This window comes from Morone saxatilis, unplaced genomic scaffold (assembly GCF_004916995.1).
Source record: "Morone saxatilis isolate NCDOM2014 unplaced genomic scaffold, NCSU_SB_2.0 Contig14, whole genome shotgun sequence".
Lineage (NCBI taxonomy): Eukaryota > Metazoa > Chordata > Actinopteri > Moronidae > Morone > Morone saxatilis.
This window is the reverse complement of record NW_023339696.1, coordinates 6892717-6905434: the sequence shown is the minus strand read 5'-3', so window position 1 is coordinate 6905434 and position 12718 is coordinate 6892717. Positions and strand designations below refer to the sequence as shown.

The 12718-nt window shown below is 41.7% G+C and overlaps 2 protein-coding genes across 3 annotated transcripts; one reads left to right on the top strand and one right to left on the bottom strand.

Annotated features, from left to right (window-relative positions):
* On the bottom strand, positions 1-4727 carry LOC118323296 (pentraxin-4). Of its 2 annotated transcripts, XM_035655238.1 has the most exons (4): positions 4517-4727; positions 2781-2959; positions 1086-2191; positions 1-794 (listed from the first exon to the last, which is right to left on the bottom strand). In XM_035655238.1, exons 1-4 carry the CDS (start codon positions 4640-4642, stop codon positions 109-111), a joined length of 2097 nt encoding a protein of 698 aa, XP_035511131.1. In that variant the 5' UTR covers positions 4643-4727; the 3' UTR covers positions 1-108. The 2 variants fall into 2 exon arrangements, with proteins under 2 accessions (XP_035511131.1, XP_035511132.1); XM_035655239.1 differs by lacking the exon at positions 2781-2959 and having other exon boundaries at positions 4517-4656.
* A 1244-nt stretch (positions 4728-5971) lies between these two features.
* slc2a6 (solute carrier family 2 member 6) lies at positions 5972-12694 on the top strand. Its single transcript, XM_035654425.1, has 8 exons — positions 5972-6285; positions 7873-8144; positions 9099-9195; positions 9419-9518; positions 9731-9924; positions 10167-10342; positions 10563-10840; positions 11693-12694. The coding sequence occupies exons 1-8, from the start codon at positions 6232-6234 to the stop codon at positions 12019-12021; spliced, it is 1500 nt and encodes a 499-aa protein (XP_035510318.1). The 5' UTR covers positions 5972-6231; the 3' UTR covers positions 12022-12694.
* The last annotated feature ends 24 nt before the right edge of the window (positions 12695-12718 follow it).

Here is a 12718-nt window from a genome sequence, read left to right as displayed (position 1 = left end):
TGAAATGTAAAATAAAGTTTTATTAAGAGGCAGACAATTAACATACTTTGCAGAAATTATGTTTTGCAATGAAAGTCTACCTTTGAATCCTCTTTTTTTTTACTTTTTTCACACACAGTGCTCCAAACATTCACATGCCACCTGCTGCACCTCCCCATGCACCTCCTTTATGTCCTCCATGCCAAGCACCACCCCTCTGGGCACACCTCTTCCTTCTGCCACCCCTTCCACCTCTGAAGGACCCAGCACCCGGTTCCACACCCTGAACCCTGCCACCTGCCCAGCAAAACCCTCTGCAGGGTCAAACCCTCCCCCAACGGTGTCCTGCTCCTGCCCAAGCACCACTGATCCCCCTCCGGGAATCTCCCAGCCCTTCCTGAAGTTGGAGCCTGAGGAGGCGAGGCGCCGGTCAATGTAGTGCCAGAAACGACCCTGGATGGAGGACCACACGACGCAGACATGGTGCCAGCGGGCATCCAGCAGCAACGACACAGGGAGACGACGATAGACAGGGTCTCCAATGACGAAGTCAAGGGAGGGGGAGGAAGAGGGGTTGGAAGATGAGGAAGAAGCAGAGAAGGATCCAGATGAGGCAGATGAATTGCATCCATACAGAACTAACTGGTTGTCATTGACGTCTGTGGCATAAGAGAGCAGTGTGCCGACATGTGAGGCCTCCACAAGGAGCCACAAACACACGGAGAGCTCAGGAAGGTCTGGGAGAGTCGTGGAGAAGGTGACATAGTTCTCCTCTGAGGCCGAGGGGAAGAACAGCATGGAGTCCACATTACAGACTGCAGACAGGGAGAGAGAGAAGATACAGTATGTGCTAACATGTAAAAAAAGAGACATATCTCACCCTTTGTTAAATACAGTATACTTAGAGACGACATAGGAGAAAGATTTACCTACAACCAGGCTGTTGTCTTGACTTAAAGTTAATAAAATATTAGTCAACAGTTACATTAAACCAGACTAAACCGTATAAATGATTGTGAATAGTAAAGCTAAAATTATTTTTATTTAATGCAGCATCCAACCCATCAAACACAGCACCTGTTGTAGAGGTTCTAACTGTTACTTACTGGTTGCATCCTTTTTGGGAACTGGTCTTACAGGGATCTTTTGCCTCACAGGAAGCTGGAGGAGGTTGTGGATTACTGAAGACTTCACCTTTGTGTCCCTTTCTTCCTCCTCTCCATCCCACCTGCTCGCCCTGGGCTGATAAGATGAAGGCTGAGGGAGAGCATCTGAAGCCTGGGGCTGTGGAGCCTCCAGTCTGGTCCTGTTCTGTCTGTTTGTGGTGGGTGCAGGATGGGTTGGAGCCTGGGACAAGGGCTGGAGCCTCAAGGGGCGACTGAGGTCATGTGACTGGAGGTGTCTCTGATGATAAAACTGAGGCTGGGACTGCCGTTGGACCTGGGGCTGGGCGTGAAGAGAAGGCACAGTCTGCTGTGTATGGAGCTTCTCCTGCTGGATCGGGTAAGGCCTTGTCTGAGTCTGCACCTGGATCTCTGACTGGGGACGGTAAGGGGCATGCTGGGGCAGATAATCTGTGGACTGGAAGGTAGGATTTGGATACTGGACTATCTGTGGATGATATTTTGGCTGAGGTCTTCTTCTCTGGGCCTTTGAATGTTTAGGCTGATTTGGTGTTGCCTGGTACTGGTGGGGCTGTGGGGGGCTTCTGCTCTGAGCTATGGTCTGTGAATGATTATCAGTCTGGGAATAAGTGATACCCTCTGGTCTGGGTTGGGTTTGTCCACCCAGAATCCTTCCAGGCCTCCCTCCTCTATGTGTTTGGCTTCTCCTGCGTGGTTCATAGAATTCCTGGGGTGTGATGTTGGAGCTGAGCGGCTCTCCTGCCCTCCACAACCCTCTGGGTTTCCCTCCTCCATTCCACTGCAGGACCTCCCCGAGCCAACCCTCGAGCCGGGTCACACGCAGTGCCTGGTTTTTCAAGGAATCCTGCAACCCTTTCAACCCAACAAGCAGCTCATCACGCTGGACCTGGAGGGCGGCCAGCCTCTCCTCTTGGCTCTGGAGTTCTAGGGTGAGGTTGGAAAAGTCCTGACCAGGATCAGGCATCTGCTTCTGGGCATGGCGGCGGTTCTCCCTGACGGTCCTCTCCACCAAAGCCAGACGACCCTCCATCCGCTTGCTCTTCTTCTCAAGCTTCCTACTCCACTCTCTGGGATAATAATCAACATGAGAAAACTTTAAATTGTAAAATGTAAACTGCATTGTCAAAGTCGGTAATGTTGACTTTAATAAATATTTGTAAAAACCCACAGACAGATGTAAAGTACAGGTGATGTTCATGAACAAAAGGCAGGTTTCAGCCCAATTGCAATGAAATGCGGTTTTAAATGTATGTCAACAGGTAAGATCTTATAGATATTATAGGTTAGATATAGAAAATATAGTATATTTGCATTGAATAAGAAGAAATGTGTCCAGTCAAAATCTGTCCTGTTAATCATCGATTCCCAAACACCCAAAAGAACAGATGCTAAAAGGAAAAGCCACCCACTCAACAATCCTTTTTAAAGTTTGAGTATGACTTTAAATTCTATCCTTTTTTCTTTCTTTATGAAGATCTAATTTCTATAATTTTCTGAGCTGGACTACAGTAAATTGCCCTTCCTCCTCTTGTTCAGTCTACTCTCTTTCCATGATGCTTTTATTTGCCAAACACAATCAGTAGGGATTTGTCAAACATATATCAGCCCACACATATATTTACAGTTGACCTTTAATATTTTTTCCCAAGCTCTAACCTGAGACCTTCTATTTCCTGAGTTGTGCTCTGCTTGAGGTGTTCAAGGTCCTCTGACATGTGGTGCCAGTGGTCACTCAAGGCCTGAACACGGCTCCCTAGCCCCCCCGAGGAGTTTCTGTTCTGGTTCAGGGCCAACATGTCCAATCGGGCCTGGGTCAGTGCCTGGAACTGCTGGAACTAATAGAAAAGAAATTTCTTTTGACAAGCCTTTCTGCAGCTGTTTGGTGACTGATTTAAAGGTCAGGAACATTCTCAAAATCTCCAAGAGAAGGACAAAAAACACATACATAACATGTCTGTGATGACTTTTCCTCTTGAACAATTACCATTGTTACAATAGTTCTCCCACCATTTCAGCTACTTGCAGTACTTTTACAAAATGACTAATAACATATCTGCTGTACAAAGGTAGGACAGAAACTGTGAAGTTAAGGAAAAGAGATTTGAAGCTAAAAGTCCTAAACTGTGTAACAGATGTATAAGATGTAAAACCCTAATTTTATGCCTTTGGGAGCCATTCTTCCAAATAGGTGCCTTTTCCATCCCTGAACACTATCTGTATAATACATTATATTATCATGCAATATGTCTTGTGCTTTGTTCTAATTGTAATTTGAAGAAAAATGTTAATAAACACTGCTTTCACGCTGACAAAATTGGATTTCCCCCCCATACTTCACCTGGAAATATAATGATCTGAATCTTATTGTTTTTGTATCAATGTGTGACTCCATTTCCACCCTGATACATTCACGCCTTTGGGAAATTTGGGACGTTTGGCAAGTCAGACAATCAACAAGAAGAAGCATCATCTGAGTGGTCTGAGGGCCATGGGAAGTATGACATTCAGTCTTAAGTCCAGTCCTGTTACTTAAATAATCGTATGCTATTATGTTTGTCCTTTTAGAAGATAGTTTTAGTTAGAAGACTCTTATGTCAGAGGCTGCAGAGATGGCATTCACTGCTACTCTGCTAAGGCGAGATAGCTTTATTAATCATATCATCATCATCATAAGCTCAGTTACTAGGATATTGGATCATCAAAGTTGAATTTTCAATCACAGGAAACAAAAAAGTTGTTAAATCAACTTTAGCTATAAGGCTATCTCATCAGCTAGCTTTATATACATACTGTAAGCCATACTGTAAGGGTGGCGAAGTCATAACCCACTCTACTGATTGGCTAGAACTAGTTGCCTTAATTGGTTAGGTTTAGGCATGAGGCGTAAGATTGGTCATGACTTCACAATCCCGAGAAAAACGTATCACTAGGTTACATATGCATCTATAGACCCCAAAAGATTTTATCATCATATGTCATAATAATATTTCAGTTTTAGTGAGACCCTAGTCCCATCCTAGGTTTTCAAAATGGAAAATAAACTTAGAGTTATGTGACCGTTACCAAGGGTTAGTGCAGCAAAGTTGCAGCCTAATTTCAGATTTGCATGTGAATGTGGAATGCACTTCACTTTACACTTCTATTATAAAACTATTATATTTGCATATAAACATATATTAGGTCATTGAAAAACATTTAGGAAACCCAGCAGTGGCAAGGGGTCACATTTATTCTGAAGGATGAGTCAGATAATTAGTTATAAAAAACCTCTTTAAGGTTGATGTAGCACTAACTGTTTGAAAAAACACAAATATGATAACAACATAACTATCCTGTGAATGTAATTATAGAGTTAGCTTTATGTACACACACACACACAGAGTCAAACTGACCTGCTCGTTGAGTCGTCGTAGTTTCTGGGACACAGGATCAACTGCCTGCCCTTTAACAGACTGAATTTGCAGCAGAAGCATGTGGACCAGGATCAGTGGCCAGTGGCCAGGCCTGAGGCTGCCCATGGTGCGATGGAGTTGGGATAGATGCAGCCGGGAGCCTGGGTCCCTGTCTGGATATCTGGAGGTGAAGGAACAAATAGAGGAGAAAAAGACATAGCTGAAAAGGGATGGTCTTGATACACACTGTATACACACAATAACCACGCATGCACACACACAATACACAAAAGCACACCCACAAGCTGGAACACACTTTCCATTTTTCCACAACTTCATTGGGGACCTCAGAGGAAATGCAGATGGATTTAACAGGTAGTGTCTCTGCCTCTCTCTCACTCTCCTACAAATGAACACAAGAAAAGAGAAGTAAACTGCTCGAAACAATCTACCAACGAACGTCCAGTGTTTATTAAACTGTAGAATAATGGAAGCTGATTTATAAACGCTGTTTAGGGATATTAAAGTGCTGGGAATGATGTTGCTCTGTTTTTTCTCCACTACAATCCCACATTAAATTTGTTTAACTGGATCTTCCATTGATAACATTTTCATTCATGACCTTCCTGTCGGACAAATGATTACTGTTCAACCAGCAAAACTAGTAAAGGGGAACTTCTGATAGACATTTTTTCAATATGACACATTATTTAGTAAACCAAAACAGCTGATATGGTTTTACTGGTTACAGAAAAACACAGTGCATGCTTTTAATTGTTCTTGTGTGTATGTGTGGTGATGCTGCAGCTGTAAATCCCATGATGTGTGGGCTGGTGGAGAAGCAGCCTGTACTTTCCTCTTTCCCCAACCCAACTGGCAGGGGATCTGGCTCTCTTCTTCTTCTGCTTTCTCTCTGACTGACCCAATCCAGGAATAATGCTGTTTATCCCTCCCTTCTGCTTTCTGCTCATGGTCAGGTTGCAACACTGTGGCTTCATTTACACTGGGCTTTAAAAGTTGTACCGACTGCACAAATATGACCAAGTTCTTTTTCTACAAGTCAGTGTAGATGCATTTTATTCTGTCAATAGACTATATTATGGGTCAGTATTCAGTGACAGTTTTCCTTCTACAAAATGTATAATCATTCATTAGTTTTATTTCAGGTAAGGCATGGGATTAGAATGTCAAAAAGTCTTTAAATTTTAAAGTTTTACTTTAAAAAGTTAAAATCATTGCTAAGCCTAGTATTCAAATCACTCAATAATTCACACAACAAATTGCAGATCAGTTTCAGCTGTGAAAGTCCAGTGTAAACACAGTTTCCTGTTTCACTTTCATTATGACCATTTAACCTGTGACCTCTCTCTCTTGTTTTCAGTCAGTCAGCCTCCAAAACTTAACCACACGTTGTCCACAGGAGGATCAAGTCTATCAGTTGAATGGAGTAGAAGTAGATTTGAGATATGTTTTTTTTAGGATTATATTTTTAACCAGTTTGGTTGCATTTTTCTTCCTCGTCCGTAAAGAAAGAGCGCCTTTGGTGGAGGACTGATTGGAGCTTACTGGACTGGATCTTTTCCTCTTGCAGTATTTTTCAGAGGGCAGCATTTTTTTTTACTTCAGTATTATTCCTTCCTTCGAGAGGAGAACAAACATTACAGATCCTGAAGCAGATTGAATAAATCAGACACCTTTGATAAAGGAGAGCAGACATGGATGAAGAGACTCCCCTGCTGAACACAAGACCAACATCACCTGAATCCAAGGTTGGAAACATTTCACTCATTTGAATTGATCTTAAAATCTCATCAGTAGCTTATAGATTTACTATGTGTTTTACTATGTGAACAAAACTGTAAATTCTCCATCACTTGTTTAGGGATTACAGTCTAATTTATTGTGCCTGTTTCAGACTGGTTTTTAGTGTTGATTTTGCTTAGATTAGTCTAGTTAGGTAACAGTTTAATCAACAAAAACATGTTTAAAGCCTAAAAGGTTAGCCTCCCTAATCCCAGACTATTTCAGAGCTAAGAGCCATGTTTCCATGATAACAATCACTGACACTTGTTGGATCACCCACACCAAAAGACAAAAGAAGAAGTTGGCTCATCATTTTCAGTTTTTTAACAATGTCGTGGTGCAAGTAACCGGTTGTACAAAGTCAACTTGGCTGACGACTGAGCAGAAGCATTGAGCCCTGTCACATTATGAAGCCACAGCATGTGAGCTCTGCTACAGGTCTGCACTGCACCGAGACTTTATACAACTGGATGTTTTTTGTTTTATTTACACTCCTGTAAAATGTCCTGTAACTGTTGAATTTAATAAACAATCATAATCTATGTTGGTGAAACCAGGCGCAGAGAGTTCAAGAAGGTGATAGCAGGCAGACTCAAGGACATTATCAAAGACTGAAAGAAGGTGGCTTGTTAACACGGTGCAATCATGATACACATGTAACTCAAAAGCTCAACCCATCAACTTGAAGTGTGACTCATGCTCATGTGCACACAGCTATGGACATCCTTCCCTCCTAACTAACCAACAATAACTCCTGTAAATAGGTCCTACAATCACTTAAGCCTTCAGCGGCGTCCATCACACCTTAAAAAGGTAGATGATAAATATTACCACGTACGTTAGCCAGCCAGGCCTTCAACAATCCTCACCACTTTGCCAAGAAAGCTCTAAGATCATTACAAAAAAACTAAACAAAACATTAAACCTAGTAACTGTTACTGCATAAAAGCAGGAAGTGTTTCTCAGTTTGGTAAGTCTGCATAGTAAGTGCTTGTTAAAAATGCCAATCGGAACTGACTCACGGGAAAACAGAATTTAGAAGTGATGTGCAGACAGTTTAAATACTGCACTTACAGAAGGCATTGTGCCTGAAACAGAAGCTTCCAGTGAGTAAAACTGAACTAAAGTAACCTGCCTAAAGTCAATTCAAACATATTGCAGCTGTTCCTCTTTTTTTATCCTGGTAAAATATTGGTACCAAGTACTTCCCAGAGATCACCTGTCCTCATGCAGGCAATCCTGTGATAAGCTCATTTAGGGATTTTCCGCGAGTTAAGTCGAACCAGAAATAAAAAACAAACATTACTTTTGTGTACTAGAAGACCTCACTACAGGTAGTAAGTGTATATTCTTGTATAATCTATTTAATGTATTTATATTTTGAAGAGAAAGCTGTGACTAGATCCCAAACTTCCCTTTAATCTGAATTCCGTCACTTGAATTGCACCTACATTAGCTCTGAATAATAAATAATTAAAGAAAAAAAAATTATAATTATGTAGGTATGCAGTTTATCCTCTGAGTTTTAACTTGTCCACATCCTTCTACTCCAGATCAACAACTCCAAACTGTTCCTGGCCGTCTTCTCGGCCGTCTTGGGGAACTTCAACTTCGGTTACTCCCTGGTCTACTCATCTCCGGTTCTGCCAAAGCTCCAGAGCCCCGATGCCGACCCCCGGCTCAGGATGGACACGGAGCAGGCTGCCTGGTTCGGTTCAATCTACACACTGGGTGCAGCAGCCGGAGGGCTGGGGGCCATGCTGCTCAACGACATGATTGGACGGAAGTTAAGCATCATGACGTCAGCAGTGCCATCAACTATTGGGTGGGTCTCAGTAACCAACATACACCCACCAAACTGTGGTGGAATGTATCTGAGTACATTAACTCACTTGTATTTAAGTAGTTCTATGTTATGCTGCTTCCACTCCACTACATTTCAGAGGGAAATATGGTATTTTGTACTTCACTATATTTATTGAACAGCTAATGAGTAACTACACCCACACAGGTATGTTTACACTGGCTGATTAGATCTCTAGTCAAGTGGAGGTATTCTGGGAAAGACATGCCATCTAATTCTATGAAGGAATACAAACAGGGTGTCTCGCCCTAACATAGCAGAAGGGTGAGGGAGATCAATCAAGTGCAGTACTTTGCAGTGAGAGGAGGTCTAATTAGGCAACATAAGTGAAATCACATTTGTGAATGGACAGCTTTAATTTACATAAAAAAATAAATGATCACAAAAATATTGTGCATTATTGTTGATAATACTAAATAGTATAATTAGGTAGAATATGTGAAGAGCTACAGCATTATTGGAATTTTTTCTGATAATACTTACTTTTAATTACTACACATACTTTAAATGCAGGACTTTTAATTGTAACAAGAGTATTATTACACGGTAGCATTGCTACTTTTTACTTAAGTAAAGTATCTGAATACTTCTTTAATGACTTTCTTATAGGTAGCTAATAGGATATGGTGCACTAAGCTGTAGGAGACATACGCACCCACTCAGAAAAATGCTTCTTATATATAATATATATATATGAAATCAAATCACTTAAATATTGTCCTCGTCCTACTATTTCCCTGTATATCATGCTTTATAACTGTGTCCATCATGAGAAAACAGAGAAACAACTGCATGCTGCATACATACATGAAATTGATTTGCAAAAGGAGATTTAGTAATGGTACCTTATGGCAAAACTTTAAATACACTGAAATGTGCTTGATTTAAAAATTACCATCTGTATATGTGTCTTAGATACATGCTGATGGGAGGGGCTGTGAACCTGTGGATGCTCCATGTGGGCCGTTTCCTCACAGGCGTTGCTGGAGGGATGACAGCAGCGTCCATTCCTGTAGGTTACCATGGTTACAGAAACTTTTCTTAACCCATTTATGCAAGTTTTCCCCTCTTTTGTCCCACAAAAGCCCCTTGTTCTTTGTGCTTTTAAATCACAGATTTTGATATGACAATTTGAATGTTTTCAATTGTATATTACTCTCATAGGTTGTTATTCCTAAATTCATACTACATCTGTTTATGTGTCTGTTTGTGTGTTTTTTGTGTGTATATCACAGGTTTACATCTCAGAGATCTCCCACAAAGGAGTGAGAGGGGCTCTGGGCTCATGCCCTCAGATCACTGCTGTGTTTGGGGCCCTGGCACTCTATGCCCTGGGTAGGAAACATACGGATACTGCTGCATAAATACTAATGTACAATAAGATGTAAACTGCAACTTGACTGGCTGGTGGAGGCATACAACTACAGTGTGGTAATCGTAGTTTATATATTAACCTGAAACTCTTAAGCAGTTAACAATTCCTGAAAATATAGGTTCAGTATTGCATTTTTCACCATGCTCTTACTCTTACTGTCTCTTACTCATAGGTCTGGTCGTACCATGGCGGTGGCTGGCAGTGGCGGGAGAGCTGCCGGCTGTGCTGATGGTTGTGCTGCTGGCGTTCATGCCCTGCTCCCCCAGGAGGCTCATCTCTCTGGGCAGAGAGCAGCAGGCTGAAAAGGCCCTCCGCTGGCTGAGGGGAAAACACTACGACACACAAATCGAGCTCAGTGCCATACAGGTAGCATATAACATAACTGCTATAATGTGTTTTTAACAACTTAAAGGGGGAGGTTAAGTGGAAAACTGGGCTCAGGTAAGTTTAAAGGATGAGACAGATGAGGTTTTAAGGTGGTAAAATTATACTCACACATTGACTACAGTGGTAGACATGCTAAAGGACCTTTCATTAAATTTTCTTTTAATAAATACAAAGTATTGTACACCGTATGTTTATGTGTTTATGTGTGCCTCCCAATACAGCACAGCATCAACACACGGGGTAAAGTCACATGGTCGCAGCTGGCCACACCCCTCTACTACCGTCCAATCATCATCTCAGTGGTGATGCGTTTCCTGCAACAGATGACGGGGATAACACCCATCCTGGTCTACCTGGAGCCAATCTTTTCCCAAAGCAAAGTCTCCCTGGAGCCCAGGTTGGACATCTAATTGTATTCAACTATATATATTATTTATATATTTATCGATTTCTTCTCTTTTTTTGTCCCTTGGTTTGGTTTTTATTTCTTATGTAAAAGTTTGTTTACTAGATAATTAATGATTTATCTACCTATCCAGGTATCAAGCACTGTGAAAATCACTATTTATTAATTATTATTAATTATTTTTAACTTAAACTTGTTCTGTGTCTGTCAGGTATGATGCTGCCATTGTGGGAGCAGTCCGCCTCTTTTCTGTTGTCATCGCAGCCGTTTTAATGGACAGGGTGGGACGCAAAGCCCTGCTGTATACGTCAAGCATGCTGATGTTCCTGTCCACTCTAACTCTGACCATGATCTCCCACACCACAGCTTGCCCTCCAGGCCCCACCCCGCCTAATCTCACTGTGAGTTTGGACTACAGCTCCCATAGCGACACTGGATACACTGCACCAAGCATCCTCCCTCTCATCAGCACCATGGTGTTTATATTTGGTGAGTGTCCAGTAACGTCCACGATTTACCCAATCAAGGCCCCTAGTGGATTCATTGTAAAATTGATTGAATCAGGAACCCCTGACTTTAAATGTAGTGCCACCATCAGGTCAAAGTTTTTTGTTTGTCCAATACTTTGGTCTTTGACTACATTCCTGTAGTGTCAGCTGTAGTTTTGTGTTTAGTTCTAATCAACAAATGTTAGCATGCTGATGTTCAGCTAAATGCATAGCTCTTGTAAACTCTTGGTTTTTGGTTCATTTCAGTTTACACTGCCCAGGTTCAAGCAAACTACCACTTGTAAGAAAACACGTGCAAAACGTGTGCAGTTAGCTTGTTTGTTGGGATAAGATTTGATAACCTGTCAGGCATGTATTTAACGAAGCATGTGCTGTTTGGAGTTACCTTTTGTCTTGTTTCAACACGTTTAGACCTGTTATGTCCTCAGGTCATTTTGTTGCATTTGAAGCTCTTGAGGCATTAATAACCATTCTCTAATACATGCCAACGTCAATCTCCTCATGCTCATGAAACCTTGTGTTTTGGTTTGTGTAGTTTCATTGGTTTCAATTATATTGTCACGCCTTACTTAATTGGGAAAAAAATTCAGACATCACTGTGTGGTTATGGTGCTTTTTGGATTCAATGATATTGCTCTCACCTGTCCAAAATCAGAGCTAGAGGAGCTTTTTCTTACAACTTAGTTTGAGTCTAATAAACTCCTCTCAACATGGTGTGACCGTTCCCTAACAAAGCGCTGCACATGCGTTTTTTGTGCTTTATTGTATCATGACATCATCTGCTTTATTATGAACGGTTTGCTTTGTCATCACATTGTTGCTTGTCTCCTAGGATACGCCATGGGATGGGGCCCAATCACATGGTTGCTGATGTCAGAGGTGTTGCCGCTGGTTGCCAGGGGCGTGGCTTCAGGTCTGTGTGTGACTGTCAGCTGGTTGACTGCCTTTATGCTCACGCACGCCTTCACACACCTGGTGGACAGGTACGGCCTGTACGCGCCCTACCTGTGTTTTACGGTGGTGTGTGTGCTCTGCCTGCTGTTCAACGCCGTGTGCATCCCCGAGACTCGTGGCCGCTCACTGGAAGAGATTGAGAACTATTTCAGGACAGGACGTACGTTCACCATCAACCGGAGTCCCTCCACTGTACAGTCGAGATGAAACCTAATGATCCCTTTGATCAAATATTCAGTTGTTCCCATGGTGTACCTCTAAAACAGGGCAACTTTAAAGTGAATATAAGAATTAAGGGTGTCATGATAGAGGTTGTATGTTGAATAGAGTGTAAAGCTCAAATATTTACTGAGCACAGATGGACCAATGTAAGTCTAAGATGTACATAAAGATGTATATATACATGTTTCTTTTATTTCTTTTGAACTGATGTAAGACAATATGTACTCAGTCTATAGTCAGACTAACCTCACTGTGCCAGGTGGTTTGTTACACAGAACCATATGGGAATATGTTGTCGTAAACTGTTTGGAAAAGGGAAAGCACTTTCAAAAAATACTGGGCAGGTTATTGGATGAACCATCTGTCTATCACCGTCTAGTAAGAGTGAACCATATGACGTAGTAGTTATATATAACGAGCCCAACACTGATCATATATCACACACCTTAAACATAGTTTGGGTCAGTTTAACTTACTGATGTACACGCAATGTACACATATAGCAACACTGATTAAACTACCACAGCAGGGATTAAGTGCGTATGAACAACATCGATACCTCCCCCTTTTTCTGGTAAGCAACCATGGAGTTAGCAACAATAATGAACTCCAACATTAAAGCATTATACATAGTGTACTACAGTATGGGCAACCATGTACCAACAGAAGAAGACATTTTAGT

What these genes read in the sequence shown, in the direction of transcription:
- LOC118323296 (XM_035655238.1), bottom strand. Translation starts at nt 4,642, where the DNA reads ATGGGCAGCCTCAGGCCTGGCCACTGGCCACTGATCCTGGTCCACATG. An exon ending in TACGACGACTCAACGAGCAG is followed by an intron (nt 2,960 to 4,516) that starts GTCAGTTTGACT and finishes CTTTTCTATTAG; the next exon opens with TTCCAGCAGTTCCAGGCACT. An exon ending in CAGGAAATAGAAGGTCTCAG is followed by an intron (nt 2,192 to 2,780) that starts GTTAGAGCTTGG and finishes TTATTATCCCAG; the next exon opens with AGAGTGGAGTAGGAAGCTTG.
- slc2a6 (XM_035654425.1), top strand. Translation starts at nt 6,232, where the DNA reads ATGGATGAAGAGACTCCCCTGCTGAACACAAGACCAACATCACCTGAA. An exon ending in CCTGGCACTCTATGCCCTGG is followed by an intron (nt 9,519 to 9,730) that starts GTAGGAAACATA and finishes TCTTACTCATAG; the next exon opens with GTCTGGTCGTACCATGGCGG. An exon ending in AAAGTCTCCCTGGAGCCCAG is followed by an intron (nt 10,343 to 10,562) that starts GTTGGACATCTA and finishes TGTGTCTGTCAG; the next exon opens with GTATGATGCTGCCATTGTGG.